A 26141-nucleotide genomic window follows, 5' to 3' on the forward strand; every position below is an offset into this window, starting at 1 on the left:
CCTGCCCACCCCAGTTTGAGTTTGACACCGCATACGGTTCCCTGAGCACCACCAGAAATGATGAGCCCAAAGCACAGAGCTAGGAGTAAGTCCCGAACACCACCTAGAGTCACTCCTGAGCGTGGTGTCAGGAACAGCCCCCGAGTACTGCTGGGTAGGACCCCAAACAAACGAACAAATTTGGAAAAAGAATTTAAAATAAACAAGTGAAGATATTTAGATGGAGTAATGGGCACCCTCAGTTTCTCCAGTTTTATCTGGTATTCTTGGACTGGAGCGATAGCACAGTGGGTAGGGCTTTTCCCTTGCATGCGGCCGACCCAGGTTCGATTCCTCCATTCCTCTCAGAGAGCCCAGCAAGCTACCGAGAGTATCCCGCCTGCATGGTAGAGCCTGGCAAGCTCCCCGTGGCGTATTCGATATGCCAAAAACAGTAACAACAAGTCTCACAATGGAGATGTTACTGGTGCCCGATCAAGCAAATCGATGAACAACAGGACGGCAGTGTGACAGTGCTTATCTGGTATTCTTACAGCAGATGGAAATTTGAATATCTGTACTAGGTCATGAGATAATTAACTGTAAGAGAAAATCTCTCATTATATGAGTCTCCATTTCTAAAATATTTAGGACGGGCTAATCAGATCCATACAAAATGATCTTTTCAAGCAGCACAATTAGCAGGATAAGCTGAATCCTTTTGCTCTTCAATCTTTATCCTGACTTGAATGCAGATTTATTCCATCACTCTGTTGTTCATGCCTGTGTGGTCCGGCTATCATAGTGAGGAGCTACATCATGCCTGGCTGTAAGGGACTATGCAGATAGGTAACACACAGCCTGTATCTTCACAAAGCTCAGAAAGTAAGTGGTAAAATGGACAAGGAGACCATGATGGAAATTAGGGAGTTATATAGAGAGTCAGGTAGAAAACAAACGCGATTGGGGGCCAGAGTGATAGAACAGTGGTTAGGGCAAATGGCCAACTTGGGTTCAATCCTCAGCATCCATACGCTCCCACAAGCACCACCAGGAGTAATTCCTGAGCACAGAGCCAGAAGTAAGCCGGGTGTGGCCCAAAAGCCAAAAAAAGAAAAGAGAAAATGAATCATATTGGCACGAGGTGTTACCATGGAAAAGAACTCATTTCAGACTGTTCTCCTTCCCTCTCCAAAATAACAACCAGTTTGGAATCAGCCTCTATCTCTCCTTCAAGCCAGTATTCATCTACCCAGTGAATTTCCTCATGGGCATAGTCGAATAGGCTGACTTATTTCACTTGTAAAAGTGAGGCTCTTAAGAATGACCGGTGGGGGGGGGGGGCTGGAGTGATAGCACAGCGAGGAGGGTGTTTGCCTTGCACGCGGCTGACCAGGTTCGATTCCCAGCATCCCATATGGTCCCCTGCGCACCATCAGGAGTAATTCCTGAGTACAGAGCCAGGAGTAACTCCCGAGCATCATTGAATGTGACCCAAAAAAAAAGAAAAAAAAACCAGAATGACCAGGGAATCGCTTTTGCTGTCTTCTGTCGCTGCTTCTGTCACTGACATTAAGGCTCAAGCAGTGCAGGCACGTAGATGAGCACAGGCTGAGATGGACTCAGTTTCCCAGGGCCCCGCACAGCCACACTGGTTCCACACCCTGCTCGCCCTTCCCTGGCTGTACCCCCGCCTCCAAGCCAGGTCTCCTAGTGGGCCAGGGCCAGGGGGAGGGATGCAGACTTCTAGAGCCGTGTGCACCCAGGCAAGAATCCCACCTCTCCCTTCCCCTCCCATTTCCTGCGCCCCCACCATCCCCCTTTCCCTGTGGAAGTTAGGAAATCCTGCTGAGAAAGGAATGGGTTGCTCCGTGCAGAACTGGGTGTCCAGAGAACCATCTGCTCTCCCTTGTTTTGTCATCCCCAGTGGCCCTGGACGTGAGGGGCCTGACCGAATCACCTTCCCGTCTTAGATCCTTGTTCCCATTCGCTTTATTTATTTATTTATTTATTTATTTATTTATTTATTTATTTATCTTTTTGGGTCACCCCCAGCGATGCACAGGGGTTACTCCTGGCTCATGCACTCAGGAATTACTCCCAGCAGTGCTCTGGGGACCCTATGGGATGCTGGGAACTGAACCTGGGTCGGCCGTGTGCAAGGCAAATGCCCTCCCTGCTGTGCTATCATTCCAGCCCCACATTCGCTTTATTTTTGCCCCCATCACTTGGATTCTGAGAGAAAAGGAAAAAGAGGTTGGCCTTCCTCCCTGCCAAACTGTCACGTTACTGACTCCGAGTGTCATGGAAATTCTTTGCCTCCCCGCCCCACCGTGCTGGAGCCCAAGCGTGTTCCTGGCGTGAGAACCTGCCGGCAGTGACTGACGGGGCAACTTGCTCTGGTTTTGTTCCCTCGTGCAGAATGGGCTGTCGCCGCTTCACATGGCCGCGCAAGGGGACCACGTGGAGTGTGTGAAGCACCTGCTACAGCACAAGGCGCCCGTGGATGACGTCACCCTCGACTACCTGACGGCCCTCCACGTGGCTGCCCACTGCGGCCACTACCGCGTGACCAAACTGCTGCTGGATAAGAGAGCCAATCCCAACGCCAGAGCCCTGGTAAACCTGACCCCAGCACCTGCAGGCTGATGGCCACGAGCAAGCCCACACTGATTGGCTGGCGGGGCAGCGCATGGTCACAGTTGCCCGGTGCATCCCACTAATTCTGGTGACCACCGCCCCACCTGCTGCCCGCCTCTGTCCTAACTTCACCACGTGCTGTCACGCCGTGTCATGGGTGGGGAGTGAGGAGACAGTTGCTGTTTGCAGATAGATCTCAAAGTCCTAGGGTGGTCAGCAGTTTTACAGGGACGCCAGAAGGGGACAAGCTGGAAAGGATGACATTCGCTCTAGAATGTCTGTCAGCCTGAAGGTGGGAGAGAGTTGGGCTTTGTTGATCTCTACTTAGAAGAAACAAATTGAACGTGGTGAAAGAGATCCGACTCTGAACGAGAGTGTAAAACAGAATCTTGTCAAGAGTCTACTTGTGGATTGTTCTGTAAAATTCCTGGTTCCTCAGCCCCAGGATCAGAGAGTGAAGAAGTCTAGGACCCCCTGTTTGTATTGATTCAGGAATAGAACATGTGAATAGAAATAGAAAATAGAAGTAAATAATATTCCAGGAGTTGCTCAAGAGAAGCCTATAAGAGGCTTCCCCAAGATTCTTCTATGTTTTCCAGTGTCTAATGCCGAATAAATCTTCCTTGCTTCACTTATATTTTAACAAGAAAAATTAGAAAGATTAGGCATGCACTAATTCATGCCTTTTATTTCCTGCTTCTCAAACTAAAAGCAAATCTTTTCTATAGGGTTACGTGGTTTATTCCAGTTAATGGGTCTTTAGACCATCAGTAACTATGTGAGAGAATGTCAATAGCTTGTTTTCCTTAGATTAAATTATTCATAATTACCTAGGAATAGCTGGAGCTTTAGAGTTATACATGAGGGCATTTTTTTTCTCTGAAGGAGAAAAATACTCATTTTCTACAGCATGGTGGTTGGTGAGCTTTTTCTAAAAAACCTCTACCTAACCACATCCAGTCTTTAAGGCACTGCATCTACATCTGGTTATTTTGGCCTGGCTTAGTAAAGAGCTCAAACATTGTAAATGACTTAACAAACATTGTGAAAATTAGTAAGTCGTCAACTTAAGTAAGAAGTCACTAAGCCCTTTCTGAGTACTGCAGGTGCAGAAAAATATTGATTGATCATAGTTCCCAGTGGTACAAATTGTTAACTGGCAGAATACATATAAAATTATTTTGATATAGGGATTTCTATTAAAATAAAATATAATAAATATGACACAGCAGGAATATACATAAGGCTAACTTACAAATATTTATGTGGCTTTCTCCACTTATAGCACATTTGTCTAGTCACATGGAGAGTAACCAAGTCCATTCAAGACTTTTTTACTTAATATAGCTCCTCTGGTTTCCCCAGAAATTCTCCCTACTTTTCTTCAAAATATTCAGGGACTTCATACTCACTTCTTTGTCAAATAAAATATATCTGATTGGACTATGTCATTTAAAGCCTTTTAATATAAAAAAGATAATATCTGGATAAAAATATAAATACCATGACTCCTGTTAATATACAACCCATGAACCTTCCTAACGTACGAAGTGGAACATAAACGTTATCAACATAGATCATGAGCTTCGCCCATTTGCAACAATCCCCCTCTCCGACCCCCAAGAAAATGGTAACGATGTGAAACACATAAAGGCAGTTTCTTAGCACTCGGAAGTAAATCAGTCAAACATTTTTCATGTTCTAAGAAACGATCCTTCCCGAAAACAGTGCCCGTTTATCTTTCCTCCATCTCCCAAGTCGTTTTGTCACCCGAACGCTTGGTAGATATGAAAATACCCATCCAGGGACACCCAGCTCTGAAGGGGCTGTTGCCCTTCCTGTCCCTTCTCTCGGCAATAGGCCTTGAGAGTTCGCCTTCATTTCCCGTCCCCCCACCCAGACAGCACCCACCCACAGGCACCTCCCAGTCTGGGGAGTCCCCGCCTCCCAGAACACCCCCCCCCACCTCCTGTTCTCCTCAAACCCCGGCGCCTGGAAGAAGTGGTACCATGACGTGACGACGTGACACGATTGCCTGCCCTGTGCCCGCATGGAGTTGTGTGGCCACCCGTGTTTCTGCATGTTTTCGACTAACTTGATTGTCTTTTGCACAGAATGGTTTTACTCCACTGCACATTGCCTGCAAGAAAAACCGCATCAAAGTGATGGAACTGCTGGTGAAATATGGGGCCTCAATCCAAGCTATAACCGAGGTAGAACCCAGTCACGTCTCAGCTTTGCCACGACACACTCCCGCTCTCACTCCTTTCTCCCCTTCCTCTCATCCATCCTTTGTTCCTCTTCACTCGAGTTTTATTTCTCGGAAGAAGCCCCCCCCCGCCCCCCCGCCGCCAGGCCCCCACCGGTGCAGGGGAGTAAAACTGCTGTTGCTTTGTTCCGCAGTCTGGCCTCACACCAATACACGTGGCTGCCTTCATGGGCCACTTGAACATTGTCCTCCTTCTGCTGCAGAACGGAGCGTCTCCAGATGTCACTAACATTGTGAGTATGGCTGGGGGCAGAATAACCGCAGGGAGCAGGAGCGTGAGGGTGTGCGCGTGCTCAGGGGTGCCTGTGTGTCCGTCCCCCTGAGGCCGCAGCCGGCTGTGGCCCACGATCACGTGCCGTGGGAGGGGCAGTCCCAGCCCGGCTCGGGTGAGGATGGCGTGTGCACGAGCCCCCGCGGCCGTGCCGTCATCCCCATCCGCTCGCAGGTGCCTCCTTGCTTCGCTGAGGAGGGCAGATTCCACCCCTCGGCGTCAGGGAGGGCTCAGCTGGAACCAGGCGTTGTCAGGACTCGCTCAGGAGCTGAGTGACTCGAGTTCCCGATCGTTTTGAAGAAAGCATCTGCCCCATAATTACTCCTATTAAAAACGATAGATCAGATACAGACCAATATTGAGTTTTTTTTTACCCCTTAAAAACCCCTGAGTATCAGATTCTCCTTCTTTCGACGACATGAATATTTTCTAGCCTGGCTGTGATTTTATTTTGCTCGCTGGAGAGATGTTCTCTCACTTGAAATAGTTTTTCTGTTGCAACTTTTTCTCCTTTTCATTCATTTCGTGAAATGAATGTTGGTGCCCAGACAACCTTTCTCCTACCAAGGTATTTACCAGGCATGCCCAAAATTTCCCGCTCAACCTAAATTAGGATCTGTACTTCTAATGTGTTTTATACCTCTTAATATTTCTCTCATTTTTCTGAGTCTGCCTCGCTTTGAACTTTGTTCTTTGACAAAGTTCCCCTAGAGCCAGATAATCTTGCTAGGCACAAGAGATTTCATTTATAGTAGACCAAAGAAATAACTCCCCAAACCAAGGGGAGGGCCTGTTGTTAAGATGCGTCATGTTTGGGGCTGGGAGATGCTGGAGAGATAGTACCACAGGCAAGGTGTTTGCCTGGAACACCGTTAACCCGGGTTCAATCCCCAGCACCCTATATGGTTCCCTGAGCACTGCCAGGAGTGGTCCCTGAGCACTGCTGGGTGGGGCCCCAAGACCAAAACTGAAATATATAGATTATATTTTTCAAAAGCAGTCCATTAAGTTCTAGCTAATTTTTAGCTTCTCATTCCCCCTGATCTGTGAAGGAGTGTCCAGTTTCATCCTTATCTGGATTTCCTCTTACAATCTATTTTCATACTGTTTATTTGATGGAGTTTCTGATGCATGGACAAAAAAGTGCCATTTATTTTATCTTAAATATGATTTATAAATGTATAACACATTAACCTGGCAAGATACCCGTGGCGGTATTGGATATGCCAAAAACAGTAACAATAAGTTTCACAATGGAGACGTTACTGGTGCCCGCTCAAGCAAATCAATGAGCAATGGGATGACAGTGACAGTGATACAGTGATAGTCCTTGCAGTGGGAGCATAGCATCTCATTTAGAAAATGAAGTATAAAGGCTATGTTTATGTCTACCCGTTTACAGCACATTGCGTCTAAGATTGTATTTTATGCTAATCTTTATTACCCTATTATGGATAAGAGGAAGCTCATAGCATGGCTGTCTGAATTTAATTTTGAGTCACTTCTTAGAACTTTAAAAGACACCAACATCATACTTTGGTTTTTATTTAGAGATGACCAATCTTTTTTTTTCTTTTTTTATTAAGACTCAAGTATAACGCCTCTAGACATTTCTACTGTCCTCTGTTATCTTTTTTATTTTTTATTATGGGCCTATAAGATCACAGGCACCACATAAAATTAAGTTATCATGTTAGTGTAGTAATATGCACAATTATACTCTGAGATGCTGGGCTGAGATCCCCAAGGATTAATGGTTTTCATAGTGACTTTTGCAAAATCATAAAAAAAAATCCACAAAAAATGGTGGATTCAATTATTTATTCTTAATCTGGTTCTCAAAGGACAGGTTTCAAACATTTGATAGTTCTACTCCATCCCTGAGAGCTATGCCACTCTGTGCCACAGAGCCTAAAATGTAGGCTACAGGCTGATTTTCAGTGAAAAATAAAGTATTCACTAAAGCCGTAAAATATTCAATTTCCCTTAGCTTTTTCTTAAAGAGCCCTGAATCTGACAGTTGGTTCTCTTAAGCTTTAACCTTCAACTGATCCTTATTAAGCCCTTCACTTTGTTTTAATTTCTCACTTGTTCATTGCACTCTCCCACCTTTTAGCCCCTCAAAACATGTACCCCAGAGGCACCTACCAGTGTAGTTCTCTCCACAACGTGACCCCTACTTACTTTTTGTTGTTTGTTTTTTATTTTTGTATATTGTTCTTAAAGAAGTAGATCCCATATAGAGAAGGAGCTGTCGGGTAATATCCCGGATCCCCAGTTCAGTTTAAATCTCGGATCAACAGCCAGCAGTTACTTTTTAGCATCAGTCCATTCTGAGCCCGAGTGGAGACATTCACTTAGACTGAAATAATGATGCTTTGTCTGCAGTGGGCCATTAGAATTTCACTGGCCTCCCTGTATTCTTGCTCGGTCTGGCATTTCTCCTTCTGTAGCAGTGGGTGGAGGGAACTTGGACCTTCTCGGGACAGAAGGCGGGAGCGACCGGTGCCCGGCGATCCGTGTCAACACTGCCTGCTTGCTGTGTCAGTCAGTGGTTGCCCCACCCCAGAGCACGCCGCTCGCCTGCCCCGCCGCCCTGGATGGAGCCTTTGCGTGTTGCTTGGAGCCCTGTTGCATTTTTGAATGCAATGCTGTGTGTGGTGCTTTGCTGCTTCCCAACGTGCCGCAGCTGACGTGGAAGTCGATGTAGCTGTCAGTGGAGTCGGCGCGACGGCTGGGCCGCGAGGCATGGAGCACAGCGCCTGCTTTGGACCTGAGTGTGCTCAGTCTCTGGCTCGTCTTGTTTTCTGTCTCGAAGTTCACGCCACTTGTGCCTGTAACTCGGTCATCCGCAGAGCCCCTTTCCCAGAGAGCTTCCAGACGCACCTTCAGACCTAGACAGCTGGACTGCCCGTCGTCACAGAGACCCCCACAGCCCAGAGTTCCCGTTTGACATCACAGGAGCAGAAAGCCAGGCCCTTTGGGGCCAGCGCAGAGCACAGTGGCCCGAGTGTTGCCAAGTGTCCTTTTCTCCCTGCAACTGACCCGCTGGGCCAGGGCCAAGTCTGCACTTCCTGTGAGGTTGATGCTTCTCTCCCATTCTAAAAGCTCAGTAGCTTAAGATTTGGGAAAGCAAAGCACCCCTAAATTAAGAAGTGTACGTTATTGACTAAAATAATACATTACCTCCTTCTCTTTATCGGGCCAATAATTGTATATTAACAAGGATAATAAAAATGGGAAAGACACAGGGCAATTGAGATCAAAAACCAGTTGCCTAGTCATATAAGACTTGAGCAAGAGAATAATGATAAAGTGGAGAGACCTGATGTCATATATATATATGTACATATATATAATCCATATATGACTTCTTTCAGTCTAGTATTTAGTACTTAAATTTCACATCTATTTCATCAATTCTGAATATCATAAATAACTTATTTTGTGTGTCAGTAAGAATAATGGAAACACTGAGGCTAGTTTCTGAAACGCTTTATATTCTGAAAATTATGTTTGGATAAAACTTGGCTTATAAACTCTTCATGGAGTGGGAATGCCTAGGTTCTCTTTGACTTAACTTTTGCAAGGAGATTTATTGTTGCTTTCATTTCTACCAAGGTTAAACTACTATGTATTTATCTGAGCTAGAGAAGAAGGATAACATTTGGAGGTTTTGTTTGTTTTTTAAAGGAGAGCTTTGTTTCTGCTATTTAGACACAGGTTTTTATTGACGTACAAAATGAATTAGAAATTCTGGTTGTCCAAAGAGGAAGCATGTTGCAATCATATGCAACCTGAAGAAAAATATTGCTATTCTTAAAATAGGTCTTACTATAAAAACACAAAATGAAAACATCTGGGCATAATTTAACTATCCACAAAAAAGAACTAGGGAATTAGAGTAGATGTCCAGTTTAATGCTTTGAAAACCACTTAAGAGAAATTTCTCATTCACTGAATATGGAAGAAAATGGAATTGTGAAACTGGAATTCACATGAAACCTTCTTGATACAAAGGGTTTTTTCTGCAAGGGATAAGAAGAAATTGCTCATTGAACCTGCCGGAGGAGCCAGGGACCATAGCTAAACTTGAGTTCTATTTAGTTTTTTTTGAAAGGTAGAACTTTATTTAGCTAAAATCAGCCACCCACACCCATACCCTAATATCTGTGATGACTAAAGAAAATAACTTTTATTCTGATATCTTATCCTTTCATAACTGTAGAATTCATTGAGAGAGTAACCCTCAGTCTTCTTCAGAGCTACTGGTGTTTTCAATATAGGCTAACTTTTAAAAAAAAATTTTTAAGATACTGCTTCACTAAGGTCACAGATAGTAGGCTTCCCAATGAGAAAATTCTTGTTTTCTTCTATGCTTCACCTAAGCTACCATTTCCTGATATATGTGTTCTACTTTATAACGCAGAACAAACTATGTGAGGGGTGGCCTGGTACATACCCTGGCCACCAGCACAGATAACCTTATAATCGTCAATTCCCATCTCTCTTTCAGTAACTGCCTCTGATTAAATATGCTCATTAATAATAGGGACTCTTCCAGGCCGGAGTGACAGTACAGCGGGGAGGGCATTTGCCTTGCCTGTGGCCGACCCGGGTTCTATCCCCCGCATCCCTTATGGTCCCCCAAGCACCGCCAGGAGTAATTCCTGAGTGCAGAGCCAAGAGTAACCCCTGAGCATCTCTGGGTGTGACCCAAAAAGAAAAAGGGAGGGAATCTTCCCGGAAAATCAAGTTCCTTGTATCATTGGTTATTGCCTTGTTTTATAACACAGAGACAAATCGGTTGTGAAGTACTTCTGTGAAGTTCAGAAGTTAATTTTGAATTCTAAAACATTGAACCAGTTGTGTGGAGTACAAATGATACGATTTCCGGGGCAATGTTTGACTTGGTTTTCAGCTTCCGACATTTCCCGTTTAAATGGGATCAAGTTGTAACGCCATTAGGTGACCATGACCTTTAGGTTGAGTTAGGAGGAGGAGGATAACTTTATAAAAAGCATAAAGAGAATTTAGATGATGCCATGTCGATTATTTCCTTCCACCTCAGGGTACCCTGGATGTTTAGGTAAGTTCTCTGGTTTGTCACGGGCATGAACATTTGTCCTCTGCTCATGAAGATGGAGTGAAAAGTGACAGTTTTGTGAGACTCAACAATCATAAAATGATGATGCCTTTCCATAGAGCGTCAAAACCTCTGGATAGATGGCCGATTTTCACAAAGAACACACGTGGTTGTTCTTCTCCACCCACCACCACGGGTGTCCTTACGATTCGATGGTCTTTGTTTCCTGGCAGCGTGGAGAGACCGCCCTGCACATGGCCGCCCGCGCTGGGCAGGTGGAAGTGGTCCGATGCCTCCTGAGAAACGGTGCCCTTGTGGATGCCAGAGCCAGGGTAGGTGCTGGGGCCGGGGTCCTCGGTGTCATCTGCATGTCCCACCTTCAAGTGAGGCCGCGGTCTTCCTTTTCTCACCTTGGCCAGACTTGGGAAATGGCAATACTCTTCTACTTGTAGGAAAGTGTCAGTCGGATCTCAGAGAAACATCCTGATTTCATGCACGGCAGGGGAAGGGCTTCCTGTCTAGGAGACATGAACATTTGCGGGGGCGGGGGGAGGCACAATTTAGTATCTGAAAAATAAAGCACGCACTCACCTAATATACATATATATATATTTTATCTTTTGGGGTCACATCCGGTGATGCTCAGGGGTTACTCTTGGCTTTGTACTCAGGAACTACTACTGGCAGTGCTCGGGGATCATATGGGATGTTGGGGATCGAACCCCAATGGGCCACGTGCTTGGCAAATGCGCTGCCCTCTGAACTATCACTCCGGCCCCATTACCTAATACTTTATGGCATATAAAACCACTTTCTTATATATTTTTTATGTCCCTGTGTTTTAAAAGGATGCCTTTGTCATAGTTATACATATTACATTGATTTACTACCCAAACCAACACAGTGTTCTTTTCTTGTTACTTGATATAAGACTTTACAGAATTATGGAAATATGACACTGCCATCCCTTTGTTTCTTTCATTTTCTGTCACTCTAGAATGAATTCTACATATATATATATATATGTATGTATATTTTGCTTTTTGGGTCACACCTGGCGATGCACAGGGGTTACTCCTGGCTCTGCACTCAGGAACCACTTCTGGTGGTGCTCAGGGGCCCATATGGGATGCTGGGAATTGAACCCGGGTTAGCCGCATGCAAGGCAAACGCTCTGCCTGCTGTGCTATCGCTCCAGCCCCACATTTTTATTTCTTACTCTGATTTTTATGTACTTAGACAGTCTTTAGCCTTTCCACTATTCCAGATAGAAGAATTTGCATTCTGGTAATTGTGTGATCAGACTTTTCCTGGCTCCAAATAGCTTTTCATTCCCCCACGGACAGATTCCTGGTCTTATTTTTTACTTCATTTTGCCATATGTTGGGTTTTTATTTGATCTATTTTGGGACCACAGCCGATAGTCAGGACCTTCTCCTGGCTCTGTGCTCAGGAATCACTCCGAGGGACCATTTGGGGTGGTGGGAAAGGGACCTGGGTCAGCCATCTGCAAGGCAGGCACCCTTCCTGCTGCACTATCTTCCTTCCCCTCACTTTGCAATATGTATCTACCTTCTTCTCCTCCAATATACAAGACAGTAATTTTTTTGTTGTTTTTTTTGGGTCACACCTGGCGATGCACAGGGGTTACTCCTGGCTCTGCACTCAGGAATTACTCCTGGTGGTGCTCAGGGGACCATATGGGATGTTGGGATTTGAACCTGGGTCGGCCGCGTGCAAGGCAAACGCCCTACCCGCTGTGCTATCGCTCCAGCCCCCAAGACAGTAATTTTGGTCAATGGTCTGTGTGTTGTATTTCCTTCTCCACATTGGTCCATTAATTTTGACCATGACGTGACTGGGGGTCTCATGGAATGCTGAAACTCTTTCCCTCTGATGTCCTTACGCTGTAACTCATGTCTGCCCACATCGCATCACATCTTAGGAACCGTACGGTGTTGAAATGAGAGCTGCTGGTTGGGATCTCACGGGCCGTCATTTCACTTCCGGTTTCTATTGGTAAATTCTGAGTCGACTCAGGAAATGCACTGAGGGGCTCATACTTGTCCCCCCATGTCGGCTCTGTGTTATTCCTTGCCTTACTTGGGCTTCCCCTTCACGTCCCAAAGTACACGTGATGTTCATGAGTGTGCACCTCAGTGATTCCAGCCAGTGGTGTGTGTGTGTGTGAGAGAGAGAGATAGAGAGAGAGAAGAGAGAGAAGAGAGAGGGAGAGGAAAATAGAGGGAGAGAGATAAAGAGAGAAGAGAGATAGAGAGGGGAGAGAAAGAGAGAGAGAAATAGAGAGAGATAGAGAGATAGAGAGAGAGATCCAGTCCAGAAATGGTCTCACCCTGACCTTGAGCTGTTGCAACAGGTTCAAACTACCCAGAACCCTTTGCTGAAATAAGTAGGATGGGAAATGAATGAATGAAGACAAATGATTGTTTAATATTAGAATTGTGCTGAGACTTGGATAATAGCTAAAGGGATGTTGCTGGAGCCAGAAATCTGCCTTAGGAACTCAGGTTTCTTTTTTTTTTCTCCCCCTTTTTTTTTTTTGGTTTTGGGGGCCACATCTGATGGTGCTGAGAGTTTAACTCCCGGCTCTGCACTCAGGGATCACCCCTGGTGGTGCTCGGGGGACCATATGGGGACCCAGGGATCAAACCCAGGTCAGCTCCAAACCCAGCAAGGCAAGGGCCCTCCCTGGTGTACTCTTTTTTTTTTTTTTTTTGCTTTTTGGGTCACACCCAGCGATGCTCAGTGGTTACTCCTGGCTTTGCACTCAGGAATTACTCCTGGCAGTGCTTGGGGGACCATATGGGATGCCGGGGATCGAACCCGGGTCGGCCGCGTGCAAGGCAAACGCCCTACCCGCTGTGCTATCGCTCCGGCCCCTGCCTGGTGTACTCTTGTCTGGCCCGGGAGCCCTGGCTGCTGTCCAGCGGACTGTGGTCAGATGAATCTTCCTCTGTGTCATTTCTCTCATAAGTTTCCAAGAACCCATCGAGGAGATGGAGGACTTCCTGTAGACCCAAAGGAAAAGTGCTCAATCACAGTAATCGCTCCTGTGTGCCGAGTTCAGGGACTGTACGCTACTTACCAGGGGATGGAAACTGGGATGTGCAGTGGCTCATGTCCCGGGCAGCCGCGGTCTGGGGAAGGCCCACTTTCTCCAGCCGCCTCCCGGAATGCAGTTCCCAGGTTCCCCGGTGCCTGCCCTCGGAGCCCTCTGCTAGGTTCTTTTGGCTCCGTCTGGGGATCTGGCATTTGCTGTCGGATTGAGCAATCACAGGACTCGCGGCTTAACTCACTGGAAAGTTAGCTCGCTTGAAACTTTCATTCGCTGCCAGGAGCTCCAGCGTCTGCAAATCCGATTAGCTGGTAATTAATAGCAGAAATGCGATCGGGTCTTTGAACCGGGTCTCACCAGCCGTTGCCGGCTCTCCGTGAAAGAAATGAGGGCTCAGCAGTGCTCCCTGATTTGAGTTCCCTTTGCAGCCAAGAGTTACCTGGATGGGTTGCTCATAGCGTCTCTGCTTCATGGCCAGCCTGTTCTGTCATTGACAGAACTTTATAAGGAGGGAATTATTCTGCCTGCTACTTGCAAGGGCCTTCGGGGATAAAGGGTCCCTTCCTGCCTTTTTTGGGGTAAAGAGGTTCCCATGGGATCAGAGAGATCCTAGAGAGGATAGAGAGATTACTTGGCATGTAGTTTACCCATATTCTACCCGTGGCACCTCAGATGGTTCACTGAGCCCCACCAGGGAAAATCCTAGAGCACAAAGCCAGGAGTAAGCCCTTAGCACAACTGGGTGTGGCTTCCCATAAACCAATTTCTCTCTCTCCCCATGAATATTATCTTCTGTGTTTTCTTAATTCCTTGCCTGAGCTTGAGTTCACTTTTTCCGGGACATCAGATATAGGGTATTCAATCCAACAGAAAAATAATTACCCAAACCATGAGATCTTTATTTAAAAAAAAAGAAATATCTAGTTACAGATGTTAAGACTGTCTTACCACATTGGTAGGCTTTTGTTTTCCACGTTCAAACAGCACCGTGCCAGAGTTTCAAGCAACTGGGCGAGACCGCTGATATTTATGTTAAAAAATAAAACAACTTAGTGTTTTGTTGACTAAGAACCAGGATGCAGTCATGGATAGCTTAGTGTCACCAGGCCCAAGGATTGCCAGTTCAGCTAGGGGGTAAGGGGGCCCCCTCGCCTTCATCCCCCGTTCAGACAGTGAGAACACATGTCAGACTATGCGACCCGCCAACTCTCATCCATCAAATTCTCCTGGGTAGAGGCCCAGGAAGAGGAACCCAGAAATAGCCAGTGTTTATCATGGTCATTCCCAAATATTTTTTTGGGGGGGTGTGTTGTTTGTTCCCCAATTGTTTTTTGTTTATTTTGCTCTCCGTTGATTTATTTGTGGGGATTTCTTCCAGTTGTATTGAGAAATAATTGGTAAACATCGCTGTGTAAATTGAAGGCCCACAGCACGATGGTTTGATTTTCATATGTTGTGAAATAATTGCCCCCCCTGGAATCTGTCAGCGGCCGGTTCTCACAGAGCTAGGGTTGCCTCCATAAAACCAAAGGGAGAGACACAGCAAAGAGGGAAAGAATGTTTCTCGAGTGGGGAAGGCTCTTCAGGATGTATCCTCTGCTCTTTCTAGCTAGCGTTCTCCTGACTTCTCATGTTTGTGTGTGTGCTCCTGGGTTCGCTCCCAGGTGCCACATGGCCCCCAGCACTGGCCCTAAGTGGCTCACACGACAGTAAGGATAAATACAACTTGGGGCCAGAGTGATAGTACAGTGGGTAGGGCACTTGCCTTGCATGCAGCCAGCCGGGTTCGATCCCCGGAACCCCATATGGTCCCTTGAGCATCACCAGGAGTGGTCCCTGAACACAGAGCCGGGAGTAAATCCTGAGCACGGCTGGGTGTGGCTCAAAACCCCCAAGATAAAAATAATAACTACATTTTATGCCTTCCCCTTAGATTCATTATAAGGAGATGAGAAATATGGGTCATACACCAAGTAACTTTATAAATGGCAATTTTTAAAATGAAATTCCAATCCTTATATTCATCCATTAGATTAGTAATGTTTACTGTGAAATTCATATAACTTTATTTCATTTTTTTTTTTTTTTTGCTTTTTGGGCCACACACAGTGATGCTCAGGGGCTACTCCTGGCTCTGCACTCAGGAATTACTCCTGGCGGTGCTCAGGGGACCATATGGGATGCTGGGAATTGAACCCGGGTCGACCACGTGCCAGGCCCGCTGTGCTATTGCTCCAGCCCCAGTATTTCATCTCTTAATACTCCTTTCCGTACAATTTCAAGAGGTGGCACTTACCTGCATGGGGCTTTGTGACTCTGCCCTTCATTCATTCTCACCCTGGCACGCTGCCCTGATTTCCCTGCTCTGCTTTTGTTAGGCCTGTCCTCGGGCCGATTAAAAGAGATAAACCTTTTTTTTATTATTGTTATCAAGGTTACACAGGGTCTCCCTTTGACCCAAGAATGGTCTGACCTGGTTCTCTCTCTTTTGGGTTGTCCTTTGGGGTCCATCTTTAGTGTGTCTCAGGGTCTCCTGATTGTTCTCAGAGGCTCCTTCCAGAAATGCTCAGGGAGTGAACCCGGGCCTCCAGCTTGCACTCGGCCAGTTGAGTTATGTCCTGGCCCCTGGCCTGGCTCTCTCAAATGCTGAAATCTCGGGCCTGGCTGCAGCCCCTGGGAACCCGGCCTTGCTCCCCCCCCCAACCCCCCACCACTCCAGCTCTCTCGGCTTCCCCGTGAGGAGAACTGGACAGACGCTAGAACCCGTTTGGGCCGGGCCCAGAGTGCCCCCTCTCTGGAGTCTTGGCCGGGAGCCGCCGTGGCATCGGCCGCACTTCCTGCAGCAGCATCTTTCCCAATCAGACTCTGGCACTTTCTTTAGCTCCAGGCTCGCCTTGGCGAAGAGGACCCGCCTGGGGTCCCCTGGGCACAGCCCGTGGAGCCAGAACAAAGTTTCCTCATGTCCTTGGCTCTTTTTCTCCTGGATTCAGTTCCCCGCATAAATAATGTTTCCTCAGAGCGGCTCTTTGGGCCGAGGCCCGACTTCTCAGGACTCGTGGCCTCGATTTCTTTCTTATTCAGAAAGAATCAGACCTACTTGCGGGCTCGCTCCTAGCGAAGGAGAAAGAAGCAAGGACTGTACCCCTCCTCGGCAGAGAAACCTGGCCTTGTACTCGTCGGACAGTCACCCATTGCATGCTAAGTTATGGACTTTCCGAAAACACACGCGCACACACACACACACACACACACACACATGCACACACACACGCACACATGCACATGCACACATGCACATATATATGAGATTTTGTGATGAAATGGTGCATCTTTAGAGCAAAAAAATAAAATAAATCATGGTGAGCGTAGTGCTGGTTTCTTAGGGAGGCGGGCGGGGGGGTGCGTTTCCCGGAGCCCCCGAGAATGCGGAGGAGAGCCCTGCATGAAGGACATGCAAAGGGACGTGCGGACCGGGCCGGGCCTAACTCTTGCATCCGGGTTGCAGGAGGAACAAACGCCTTTGCATATCGCCTCGCGCCTGGGCAAGACGGAGATCGTGCAGCTGCTCCTCCAGCACATGGCGCACCCCGACGCAGCCACGACCAACGGCTACACGCCCCTGCACATCTCCGCCCGGGAAGGCCAGGTGGACGTGGCCTCCGTGCTCCTGGAGGCCGGCGCGGCTCACTCCTTGGCCACCAAGGTAAGGGCAGCGCCCCGAGGTGGTCCCTGCTGTGGCTTCTCCCGGGGAGGGGCAGGGAAGCAGCCCCTGGCCGCCTCCGGTGGGCCCCTCACCCTGGAACGCTTTGCACGTTCTCTTCTGATTCACTTCCGGGGCATGGGAGTTTGCACCATATCCTTTGCACTTTTCAAGGGAAGGCTGGGGTCGTCTCCAGTGGAGGCATCTCGAGGAAAGAAAAATAAAGATTTTCAACACATTGAATTAGTGCTACTCACGGGGAAGAAAAGGTCACGTTAGACATGGTCACTCTCAGGAGTTACTCCCACCCCGTGCTCAGGAATGACCCCTGGGGGGCTTGGCGGTGTACAAGGCCAGCGCCCTGCCCACTGGACTATCTCTGCAGCCCCTGGCAAGCATCTCAGTTCTGCCTAGAGGTCTTGTGTTTCTGGACCCTGCATCGGCCACCAGCCCAGTCACTGCCCTCTTCCTTCGAGGCTTTGTTCCCCTCTGACATGCAGCATCTCAGCAGAGCTAGTTTGGAGACCCACACGCTCTGAGCATCTAACAAGAACCAAAAGACGCTTGGGTCTGAATTTGACTCAGAGCCATCATTTCCTGCGGGGCTGGAGGAATGGGTTTCCCCCATCTGCTCCATCCCGCTTGAAACCTGCTCTCTGGGCATGACTGAAACATGACCACGCTCGGCTCCCTGGGGTGGAAGCCACGGGAAGGGGCCAGAGGAGCAGGGATGGCGAAAACCCACCGCCAGAGAACCGTTCCGGGGCCAAACTGGTCCCCGCACGACCTTGATTCAGATCATTCAAACGGCATCCGCTCCTTGTAAAAGGCATCAAGGACAGCTGGGACGGGGGCGTCCTTCTCGGCGACAGGGCCAGCCCTTTGCCCATAACAGCTTGGAAACTCCTGGGGATCGAATCCAGGACCTCACCTGTGTGGGGCATGTGCTCGACCACTGAGCCACCTTCACGAGCCCTGTGAGACATTCGTGATGTATGAGATTAGCAGTGAATCAAATACTGGAAGTCAAAGAGTTGAACAGATTTTGAGACACTATTTTCAGGGGGCTGAGGAGATGTCATTGATGTCACAATAAGAGAGAAAACAGGGTGAATATATGCAATGGATGTAGGGATCCAGGTTCCATCCCTGGCCCTGCACGGGGCCCCAAGCACTGTGTCTTCAGTGACCCAAAGCAGAGCTGGGAGTAGTCTCAGAGCACTTCAGATATAGCTCAGCGCACCCCCCCAAAAAAAGAGAGATTGTATTTAAAACATTAGACACTGAACAATGTATATAATAATAATGATGGTGATGACAGGACCGGTAGTGACATAATAATAGTCAGTGATTGTCTCATCAAATGAAGGTGCTGAATGGAATAAAGATACACAAAATACAGAGGTAGAGATTTAAACAATAGTATCTTTGTCTTTTAGGAGTTAAGAATAACCAACGCCTTAGTAAATCAGGACAGTAAGATGGAAAAATCTATTCAACAGTGGGGCCCCTGGCATTCTGAAATGAGTTGACTCATCATCATTACAGCTATTTCTGTGTTTATAAATATCAGAGGGTAAATGAAATCCTGTAAGACTAACATAGGGAAGAGGGGAGATGTATGACTCAAGAGGCACGGTTCGACCTCAGTGTTGTGACTCTACAGTAAAGATGCTTTGTCGTTTGGTCTAATAATAGTTTCCAAATTTATAAAGGGGCTGGATCCCTGCTTCAACAGGAACTTCAGGAAAAGGAATTGGTTTCACTTCCTCACCACATGATTCATTCTCAGACGGGTCACCCCAAGGCCCCCCCAGTCTTCGTGGGCACTGACACTGAGGGTTCGGGGTTGGGGGGCGGCTCTGACAATGGTTTGTTTTGATGAGCTATTGCAGAGGGAGGAGACAGCGATTTTTGTCCCACACCTGGGAAAGCGGCAATAACTCCCCTCCAAGGACTTATTGTACCAAATGTTCAACAAGATGGAAAAAAAAAAAGGAGAGAAAAGCGTCATAGTTATAAAAATAATTTGTGTGGAGAGCTGGTGGAAAGCAATATTGCTTCTCGGGCTGGGCGGGTGGTGTATGTTCTGAGCGGGGGTTAAGCATCCCAGAATAAGCCACCCCTTGGACCACCTACCTGTGTATGAGTCACGGGCTCTGGTCGGCCGCAGCTCTCTCCCGCCCTGCCAGGAAAGCATGGCGTGGGGAGGGTGGGTCTGAGATCAGGGGTGGGACCAGCCCTTCTGAGAGCTGAGTGCAGGGGGTTGGCTGGCTGGAATCCACTTCGAATGACAGAGGTGACATGAGGTAGGCACACACAGCATCGAACCTGCACTTACAAGCACATGGAGTGCAGTCTGAAGGAAGCTGCCCGTTGCTGCAAGGCCTGGAGTTCATCAGCCCGACATAACAGCGTGTGGACAAGAAGTGCGTGTCCAGGGTGTTGGCAGGGCTGGAAAGGGGTTAACGGGCAGGATGCGAGACGCCTTTGGGTGACGGTCCTGTTGACTAGTTACCTTTCTATTTCTGCAGGAAATGCAACTGGACCGCAATATGCGATTAATATGGAGTGTAGAGTTAACATCTAAAATACATATGCACATAAAATACATTCAATACAGATTGCCGCGACTGCTGAAATATTCCCAAACAAATCTGAAACGCTTCCAGCATTATAGACAGGACAGATGGGGGTGGGGGGTTGCAGAGAAAACAGTAATCGTTTCAATTAATCTGATTGGAGAGGCGAGAAAAAGCTTCCTCCAGCTCCTCCACCCCGCTCCCATTTACAAATCCGGATCATTTTGCGACATCAATGCCTTAAGTCATTCTTAAGGCAGATACCCAGGCCTATAAGATAAAAAATTCTGTCTCCAGGCTGTAAAATGGAATTTCTTGGTTCCTTCTGTCCCACCAAAGGCCTGTCTGTTTCATCTCCCTCTCGGACCCTTGGCTATGGCTCACTGCTTTGGTACTTGCTCTCCCCAGGCAGGTGTCACGGAGACGTATGTTTTAAGAGTCACACCCCCCAAATAACTGCATTTCCCTTCGGTGCCTTTTCTTTGCAGAAGGGCTTCACACCCCTGCACGTGGCGGCCAAGTACGGAAGCCTGGACGTGGCCAAACTTCTCCTGCAGCGCCGCGCCGCCGCCGACTCCGCGGGCAAGGTAAAGGCGTCGGGCGGTGAAGCGAGTCCAGCCGTCCCAAGTTGGACACTTAGGAGGTTCCTACCTCAAGAGTCTCTTCCGAAAGGAGCGAAAGTGTGTTATCAAGTAGCTATGCTGAGCCCCCCCACGAAGACGTGCCCCTGATGCACAGGGCATCCGAGCTGGGCTTTCCCCGCGATGCACAGGGCATCCGAGCTGGCCTTTCCCCGCGATGCACAGGGCATCCGAGCTGGGCTTTCCCCCCGATGCACAGTGCATCCGAGCTGGGCTTTCCCAGTAAGCCTCACCCACCCCTGCCCCGTTCGCGGAGCAATCCTAGTTAGCATTTGAGGCTCTTCTTTTGCAGCGACACGCATCCTCTTGCTAATAAAAGCCGTGTAAACTCAACCCTTTTTTTTTTGGGGGGGGGGGTGTGGGGGTCTTCATGGAGCTTCTGATCTGAAGAATCCCTTGGTGTTTGTCCAATGCTATTTCCTTTAAAAAAAAAAAAAACTATTGACTCTATTAATGACTTAACCCGAGCGTCAGGGACGAGGGCAGCTGGCGCTGATGCACTAACCCCCACCTTAAACACACCCTTTGCAGAACGGCCTCACCCCGCTCCACGTTGCCGCGCACTATGACAACCAGAAGGTGGCGCTGCTGCTCCTGGAGAAGGGCGCCTCGCCCCACGCCACTGCCAAGGTGAGCGGCCAGGGGGGTTACAGTCACCTGGTGTGTGGGTGATGACGCTCCAGCCAGTCCGCCAAGCCTTAGTGGTGCCACTTTTTTAATTCCTTTTGCTTTTCCATTCGTTGCTTCCACAAAGGCTTTCAGCTTCTTTAACAAAGTTGACGCTGCAGAGTCAGGTGCTGTGCCCAGGATCCAGGGGGAAATCGTTCTGCCAGTGCTCTGGGTTTGAGACACGCAGAGTCTCGAGAGACGAAGTGGGGTCGCAGGCGGTGCAAAGCGTTTGCTTGCCCCCGTGTTTGGGGCGCCGTGCTGTTGCCCACCCTTTGAATTGGTCCTTCCTGGAGGCTTCGGGTTTTTTTTATTGCGCTCCATGAAGGATGCTCTGTTGCTTTGTTTCACTCCCGTGAACTCTGGCAGACATTCATTCTTTTTTTCAGGGGAGAGGGTGCTCAGGGCTGACTCCTGGCCCTGCACTCAAGGGATCTACTCTGGGTGGGCTCCAGGGACCCTCTGGGCTGCTGGAGATGGAACCCTGGGCAGCCTGGCGAATGGCAAGCACCCACGCCACCCGCTGTACTAATGCTCTAGCCCAGACATCCTTGGACGTGCCGCACCGGAAATGCCCCTTCAAGCACAGACTTCCCAGACTGTCCCATGAAGACTTGTGTTTGCTGTGGACGGTGTTTCCCACCAGCTGAGCTGATGTTTTGGTTTGGTTTGGTTTGGTTTGGTTTGGTTTGGGGGCCATACCCAGCCATGCTCAGGGCTGACTCCTGGCTCTACACTCAAGGATAGCTCATGCTTCTGGCGTTGCTCACGGACCACATGTGGTGCTGGGGATCCAACACAGGCCACTGCACGCAGGGCGGGCCCCATACCCGCTGCCTACCGCTGCAGCCCTTGCATCGCCTTTTTTTGTTGTTGTTACTCATAAAGTATGCATCAACGTTTTATGATGCAGTGTCATCAGTGGCGCTCTCATTGGTTTTCAACAAATAACTCCATAGCAGGAGTTATTAGGGAAGACGGGCTGGGAGGCACTGCAAAGGGTGGGGTGCACGCTGGTCTGCATCCAATCCCCTGCACCTCTGAGTGTTTCAGGGGGTCTGTGCAGCTCTGCATAGCCGGCCTGACCCCCTACCTTGCCACTGGTCAGACCAGCCTCGTCCAGCCGGCTGTTGGCAGCAGTGACTCCCACCCCCTCTAAAAGGGAAGAAAGCAGTGTTGTGGGGGAACTTTCATACTCTGTCAGGTGTCACAGCGGAGCAGTAACTCCGGCCGGGTCAGGCCCCTGAGGCTGGCGCTTGCTTTCTCTGCAACATCCCATTCAATCTCAGAATAACGCCCCCGGGGGTTGTGTGATGGTCTGTTCTGGCACAAGTAAGAGAGGGAGAGTTTGGTCACTGTCCAGAGCTGTAGGACAGATGAGTGGCCGGGTAAGGCTAGGGGGTTTCATCTCAGTGGGACTCTTATTTATTTTTGTGTTTGGGGTCCACCCCGACAGTGCTCAGGGCTGACTCCTGGCTCTGCACCCCGGGCTCACTTGGGCGGGGTTCCAAGGTCCAGACCATGTTATAGCAAAGCAGGCACCCCCCGACCAGGGGGCCCGCTGTGTTCCACGGCAGCGGAAAGGATTATTCCACTCGTCGAATGGAGGATAATCATAAGCCTATTTAAATGATGCAGACAGCAAAATAGGGCTCCCAAAGTCTGCTCTGCTTCACGCTGTTGTTTGGGATATAAACACGCTCTTGATAGTAAAAAATAACTAAGACTTCTACACACAGGCATATACGTGCACATACATTTTATTGATGCGAATAAACGGCTTAAAAGAAAATGCTGGTCTGCGGAAAGAGGAGGGCAATTTTTATTCCTTCTGCATCCCATTCTGAAGCCACTGGATCCTGTTCTAGGCACTTGCACAAAGTCGGCCTTTAATCCTGTGAGAGAATTAAGTGCTGGAGGACGAGCCCAGGCCCCCGGCTTTGTCTCTCCCTGTGGTGCTCCAATTCCCAGGACATTTGGATGGAAACATGAAGGGCCACTGTAGGGCATTTACCTTGCACTCAGCCAACTTGGGTTCGATTCCTCTGCCCCTCCTAGAAAGCCTGGCAAGCTACTGAGAGTATCTTGTCCCTGCGGCAGAGCCTGGCGAGCTCCCCGTGGCATATTTGATATGCCAAAAACAGTAACAACAAGTCTCCCAATGGAGACGTTACTGGTGCCCGATCGAGCAAATCGATGAGCAACGGGATGACAGTGACCTTCTAATTCACTAGAATTAAAAAAAAAAATCCTTCGTTACTTAACATGCCCATATTTTTCTACTTTTGATTTTGGAGGGCTGTACCTGGCAGTCCTCAGAGGTTGCTCCCTATTTGGTGCTCAGAGGTGGCTCAGGGACCATGTCATTCCCCAGATCCAATCTGGGTCGCCTACCTGCAGAACATGAGCACGTGAGCTCCAGCCCTGACCAGGATTCTTTTTTCCTTCTGGCTTTTGGGTACTATCCAGCTCTGCTCGGGGCTTCCTCCTGGCTGTGTGTTCCGGCATCACTCCTGGCGGTACTCAGGGGACCCTATAGAGTGCCGGGGATCAAACCCAGCTTGGCTGCGTGCAAGGCAAGGGCCCTACCCACTGCACTTCCTCTCTGGCCCCAGTAGTGCTGCCTCTTCTAATGTCAAGACTGGGAACCCCCCTTTTTGTTTCGCCTTTTGGATCACACCCAGCAATGCACAGGGGTTACTCCTATCTATACACTCAGGAATTATTCCTGGCGGTGCTCGGGGGACCATATGGGATGCCGGGGATCGAACCCGGGTTGGCTGCATGTGAGGCAAACGCCCTACCCGCTGTGCTATCGCTCCGGCCCTGAGACTGGATCCCTTTGGGGTGATGTTTGGTTTTGTTTCATTCAAATGTCCTGGTCCTCCTCCTCCAGCGCCCTCTCAGGCCGACCTAGCCCTTGACCCTTGGCCTCTTGCAGGTCCCACCTGCAAATCCTCCAGGGTGCAGGATTTGGGGGCATCAGGACCGAGGAAACCCTTGCGGGAAAGCCCCCTCCTAAGCGTGTAGCTGCACACGCGTCCCCACCCTTGGAAGCACACTCTGTTCCACCCCGGGCTGCTCCCCCTTCCCACCCGACCCTGCTTTCTCCGAGGGTCAGGCCACGCTTGGCCAGAAACGCCCCGAGGGCCCACGTGGCGTAGTGCAGTGTTGAGCCCGGTGCTGGTTTCAAACGTGCAGAAACCTCGCCCTACCGTGAGGTGTCTCGCTGCCCCGAGCTAACTGTGCTCATGGGCTCTTGAGGTCACAGCGCGCACTTAAGAGGCGTGGGGCTGATGCAGTGCTTTTCTTTTTTTTTCCTGATTTTTGTTTTGGGGACCACACCTGGCGGTGCTCAGGGTGGGCTCTCGGTTCTGTGACGAGGCTCACTCCCGGCCGGGCTCAGGGCACCCTGTGCGGTGCCGGGGATCCAACTGGGCTGGCTGCATCGAGGCAAGCGCCCTGCCCGCTGGCGCATCTCCTCGGCCTCTGCTTTCCTTCGAACCAAGTCTGGGGGTCAGAGCTTGGCTGCTGTTGCTCAAGTCCTCTTCACCCCCGCCCCCCACTGACCCCCCATAAAACTTGGCGTCTCGAACTTTCATCTGTGTGTCCTGCTGGCTGCAGCGTTGAAAGGCAGATCCATGGGCTGGAGTGATAGCACAGCGGGGAGGGCGTTTGCCTTGCACGCGGCCGACCCGAGTTCGATTCCCAGCATCCCATATGGTCCCCCGAGCACCACCAGGAGTAATTCCTGAGTGCATGAGCCAGGAGTAACCCTTGTGCATTGCTGGGTGTGACCCAAAAAGAAAAAAAAAAAAAGGGCAGATCTGTGACCTGAGTTGATGGTTGTCCCAGAAACCAGTGTAATATTTTCCACCTCGAGCAACTTCTCACGGGCCTGACTCGAGTCTGATCCCTCTCCATAGCCGCCGCCAGGGACGAGTACAGGGTGGTTGTGTGAGTGCCGCCTACGGTCCAGACAGGAGCGTGCTGTAGCCCCGTCTACAGTAACTCTGCTACGTTCTGGACCGCCTGTTTGGGACCCATCCCAAGTATTATTCAAAGTATGATTATTCCAAGTATTGTCCATGGTGTTATAATGATCGCAGCCCCTCTCAATAGATGAGGGGCTTCTCACAGGAGCAGGGCAGGAATGAGGACATTTACTTCTGTGGCTCTTCAGGAGAGAATCAGTCTTATAAGGGGGAGAACCATAAACCATAACGCCCAAAGGAGAGAGAGTAAAAGGGAATGTGCCGGCCACAGAGGGGGGTGGGGGGTGGGATGGGGATGGCAGGAGGGACACTGGGAACATTGGTGTGGAGAGTGGGCACTGGTGGGGGGTGGGTACTTGATCATTGTACGACTGAAATGTAATCACAAAAGTTTGTAAGTCTGTAACTGTATCACATGGTGATTCATTAAATATATATAAATAATAAAGGGGAGGGGGAAGTTAAAAAGGAAAAAAATAAAGAAAAATGTAAAGAAAAAAAAGATGCTGTTCTTCATACAGCGACTGCTCAACAAACGCTAGCTGTTCTTCAACATTTTAGTATGACATTTCAATGGGTTTGCAGCTTACGTGCATGTTTAATAAATAATTTTACAACTGAGGAAAAGCGGGGGAGCCATAAGACTCAGGGAGTCGGCAGGGGGGGGGTTGGTATTTGCCTTCCAGGAGGACGCGGTGCCACGTGACGTCGACTGCAGAGATCGGGGTGCTGACCTTGGGCGAGCATGTGTGGGCCGAGCGTTTAGCTTCACACTCAGCCCGCTTGCAGCCTTTCCTGTTGACGCTGGGGGCTTCCTTTGGGGGGTCCAGCACGCCGGGGCAGGTGCAGTGACGGGGCTGTCCCCTTCTCTGTCCGTGCAGAACGGCTACACGCCCTTACACATCGCTGCCAAGAAGAACCAGATGCAGATTGCGTCCACGCTCCTGAACTACGGCGCCGAGACCAACATCGTGACCAAGCAGGGGGTCACCCCGCTGCACCTGGCCGCCCAGGAGGGCCACTCGGACATGGTCACCTTGCTTCTGGACAAGGGGGCCAACGCCCACCTGGCCACCAAGGTACTCGGCGCGGCCCCGTCCCCCCGACAGCAGGCTTTGGGTGAAGGTGGACAGAAATCCGTGCGAGGTGACCCCGGACAAAGGCAGGGGATGCTCAGAGGTGGGCAATGGAGGGAGGACGTGAGTCTGCTGGGGACGGTCACACGCAGAGAAGCCG

At 49.3% G+C, this 26141-nt stretch overlaps 1 protein-coding gene across 47 annotated transcripts in view; it reads left to right on the forward strand.

Moving 5' to 3' along the window:
- Positions 1 to 26141, forward strand: part of ANK2 (ankyrin 2) — a 580173-nt gene that overhangs the window by 449771 nt on the left and 104261 nt on the right. For 42 of the 47 annotated variants that reach the window (XM_055143281.1, XM_055143285.1, XM_055143280.1 and 39 more), the window contains 8 exons: positions 2401 to 2598; positions 4734 to 4832; positions 5023 to 5121; positions 10479 to 10577; positions 16827 to 17024; positions 20092 to 20190; positions 20776 to 20874; positions 25787 to 25984. In XM_055143281.1, the coding sequence (XP_054999256.1) occupies positions 2401 to 2598; positions 4734 to 4832; positions 5023 to 5121; positions 10479 to 10577; positions 16827 to 17024; positions 20092 to 20190; positions 20776 to 20874; positions 25787 to 25984 (1089 nt within the window). The remainder of the gene's footprint in view (positions 1 to 2400; positions 2599 to 4733; positions 4833 to 5022; positions 5122 to 10478; positions 10578 to 16826; positions 17025 to 20091; positions 20191 to 20775; positions 20875 to 25786; positions 25985 to 26141) is intronic. The other 5 variants (XM_055143318.1, XM_055143291.1, XM_055143292.1 and 2 more) reach the window with 1 other exon arrangement.

This window comes from Sorex araneus, chromosome 6, assembly GCF_027595985.1.
Source record: "Sorex araneus isolate mSorAra2 chromosome 6, mSorAra2.pri, whole genome shotgun sequence".
Taxonomy (NCBI): Eukaryota; Metazoa; Chordata; class Mammalia; order Eulipotyphla; family Soricidae; genus Sorex; species Sorex araneus.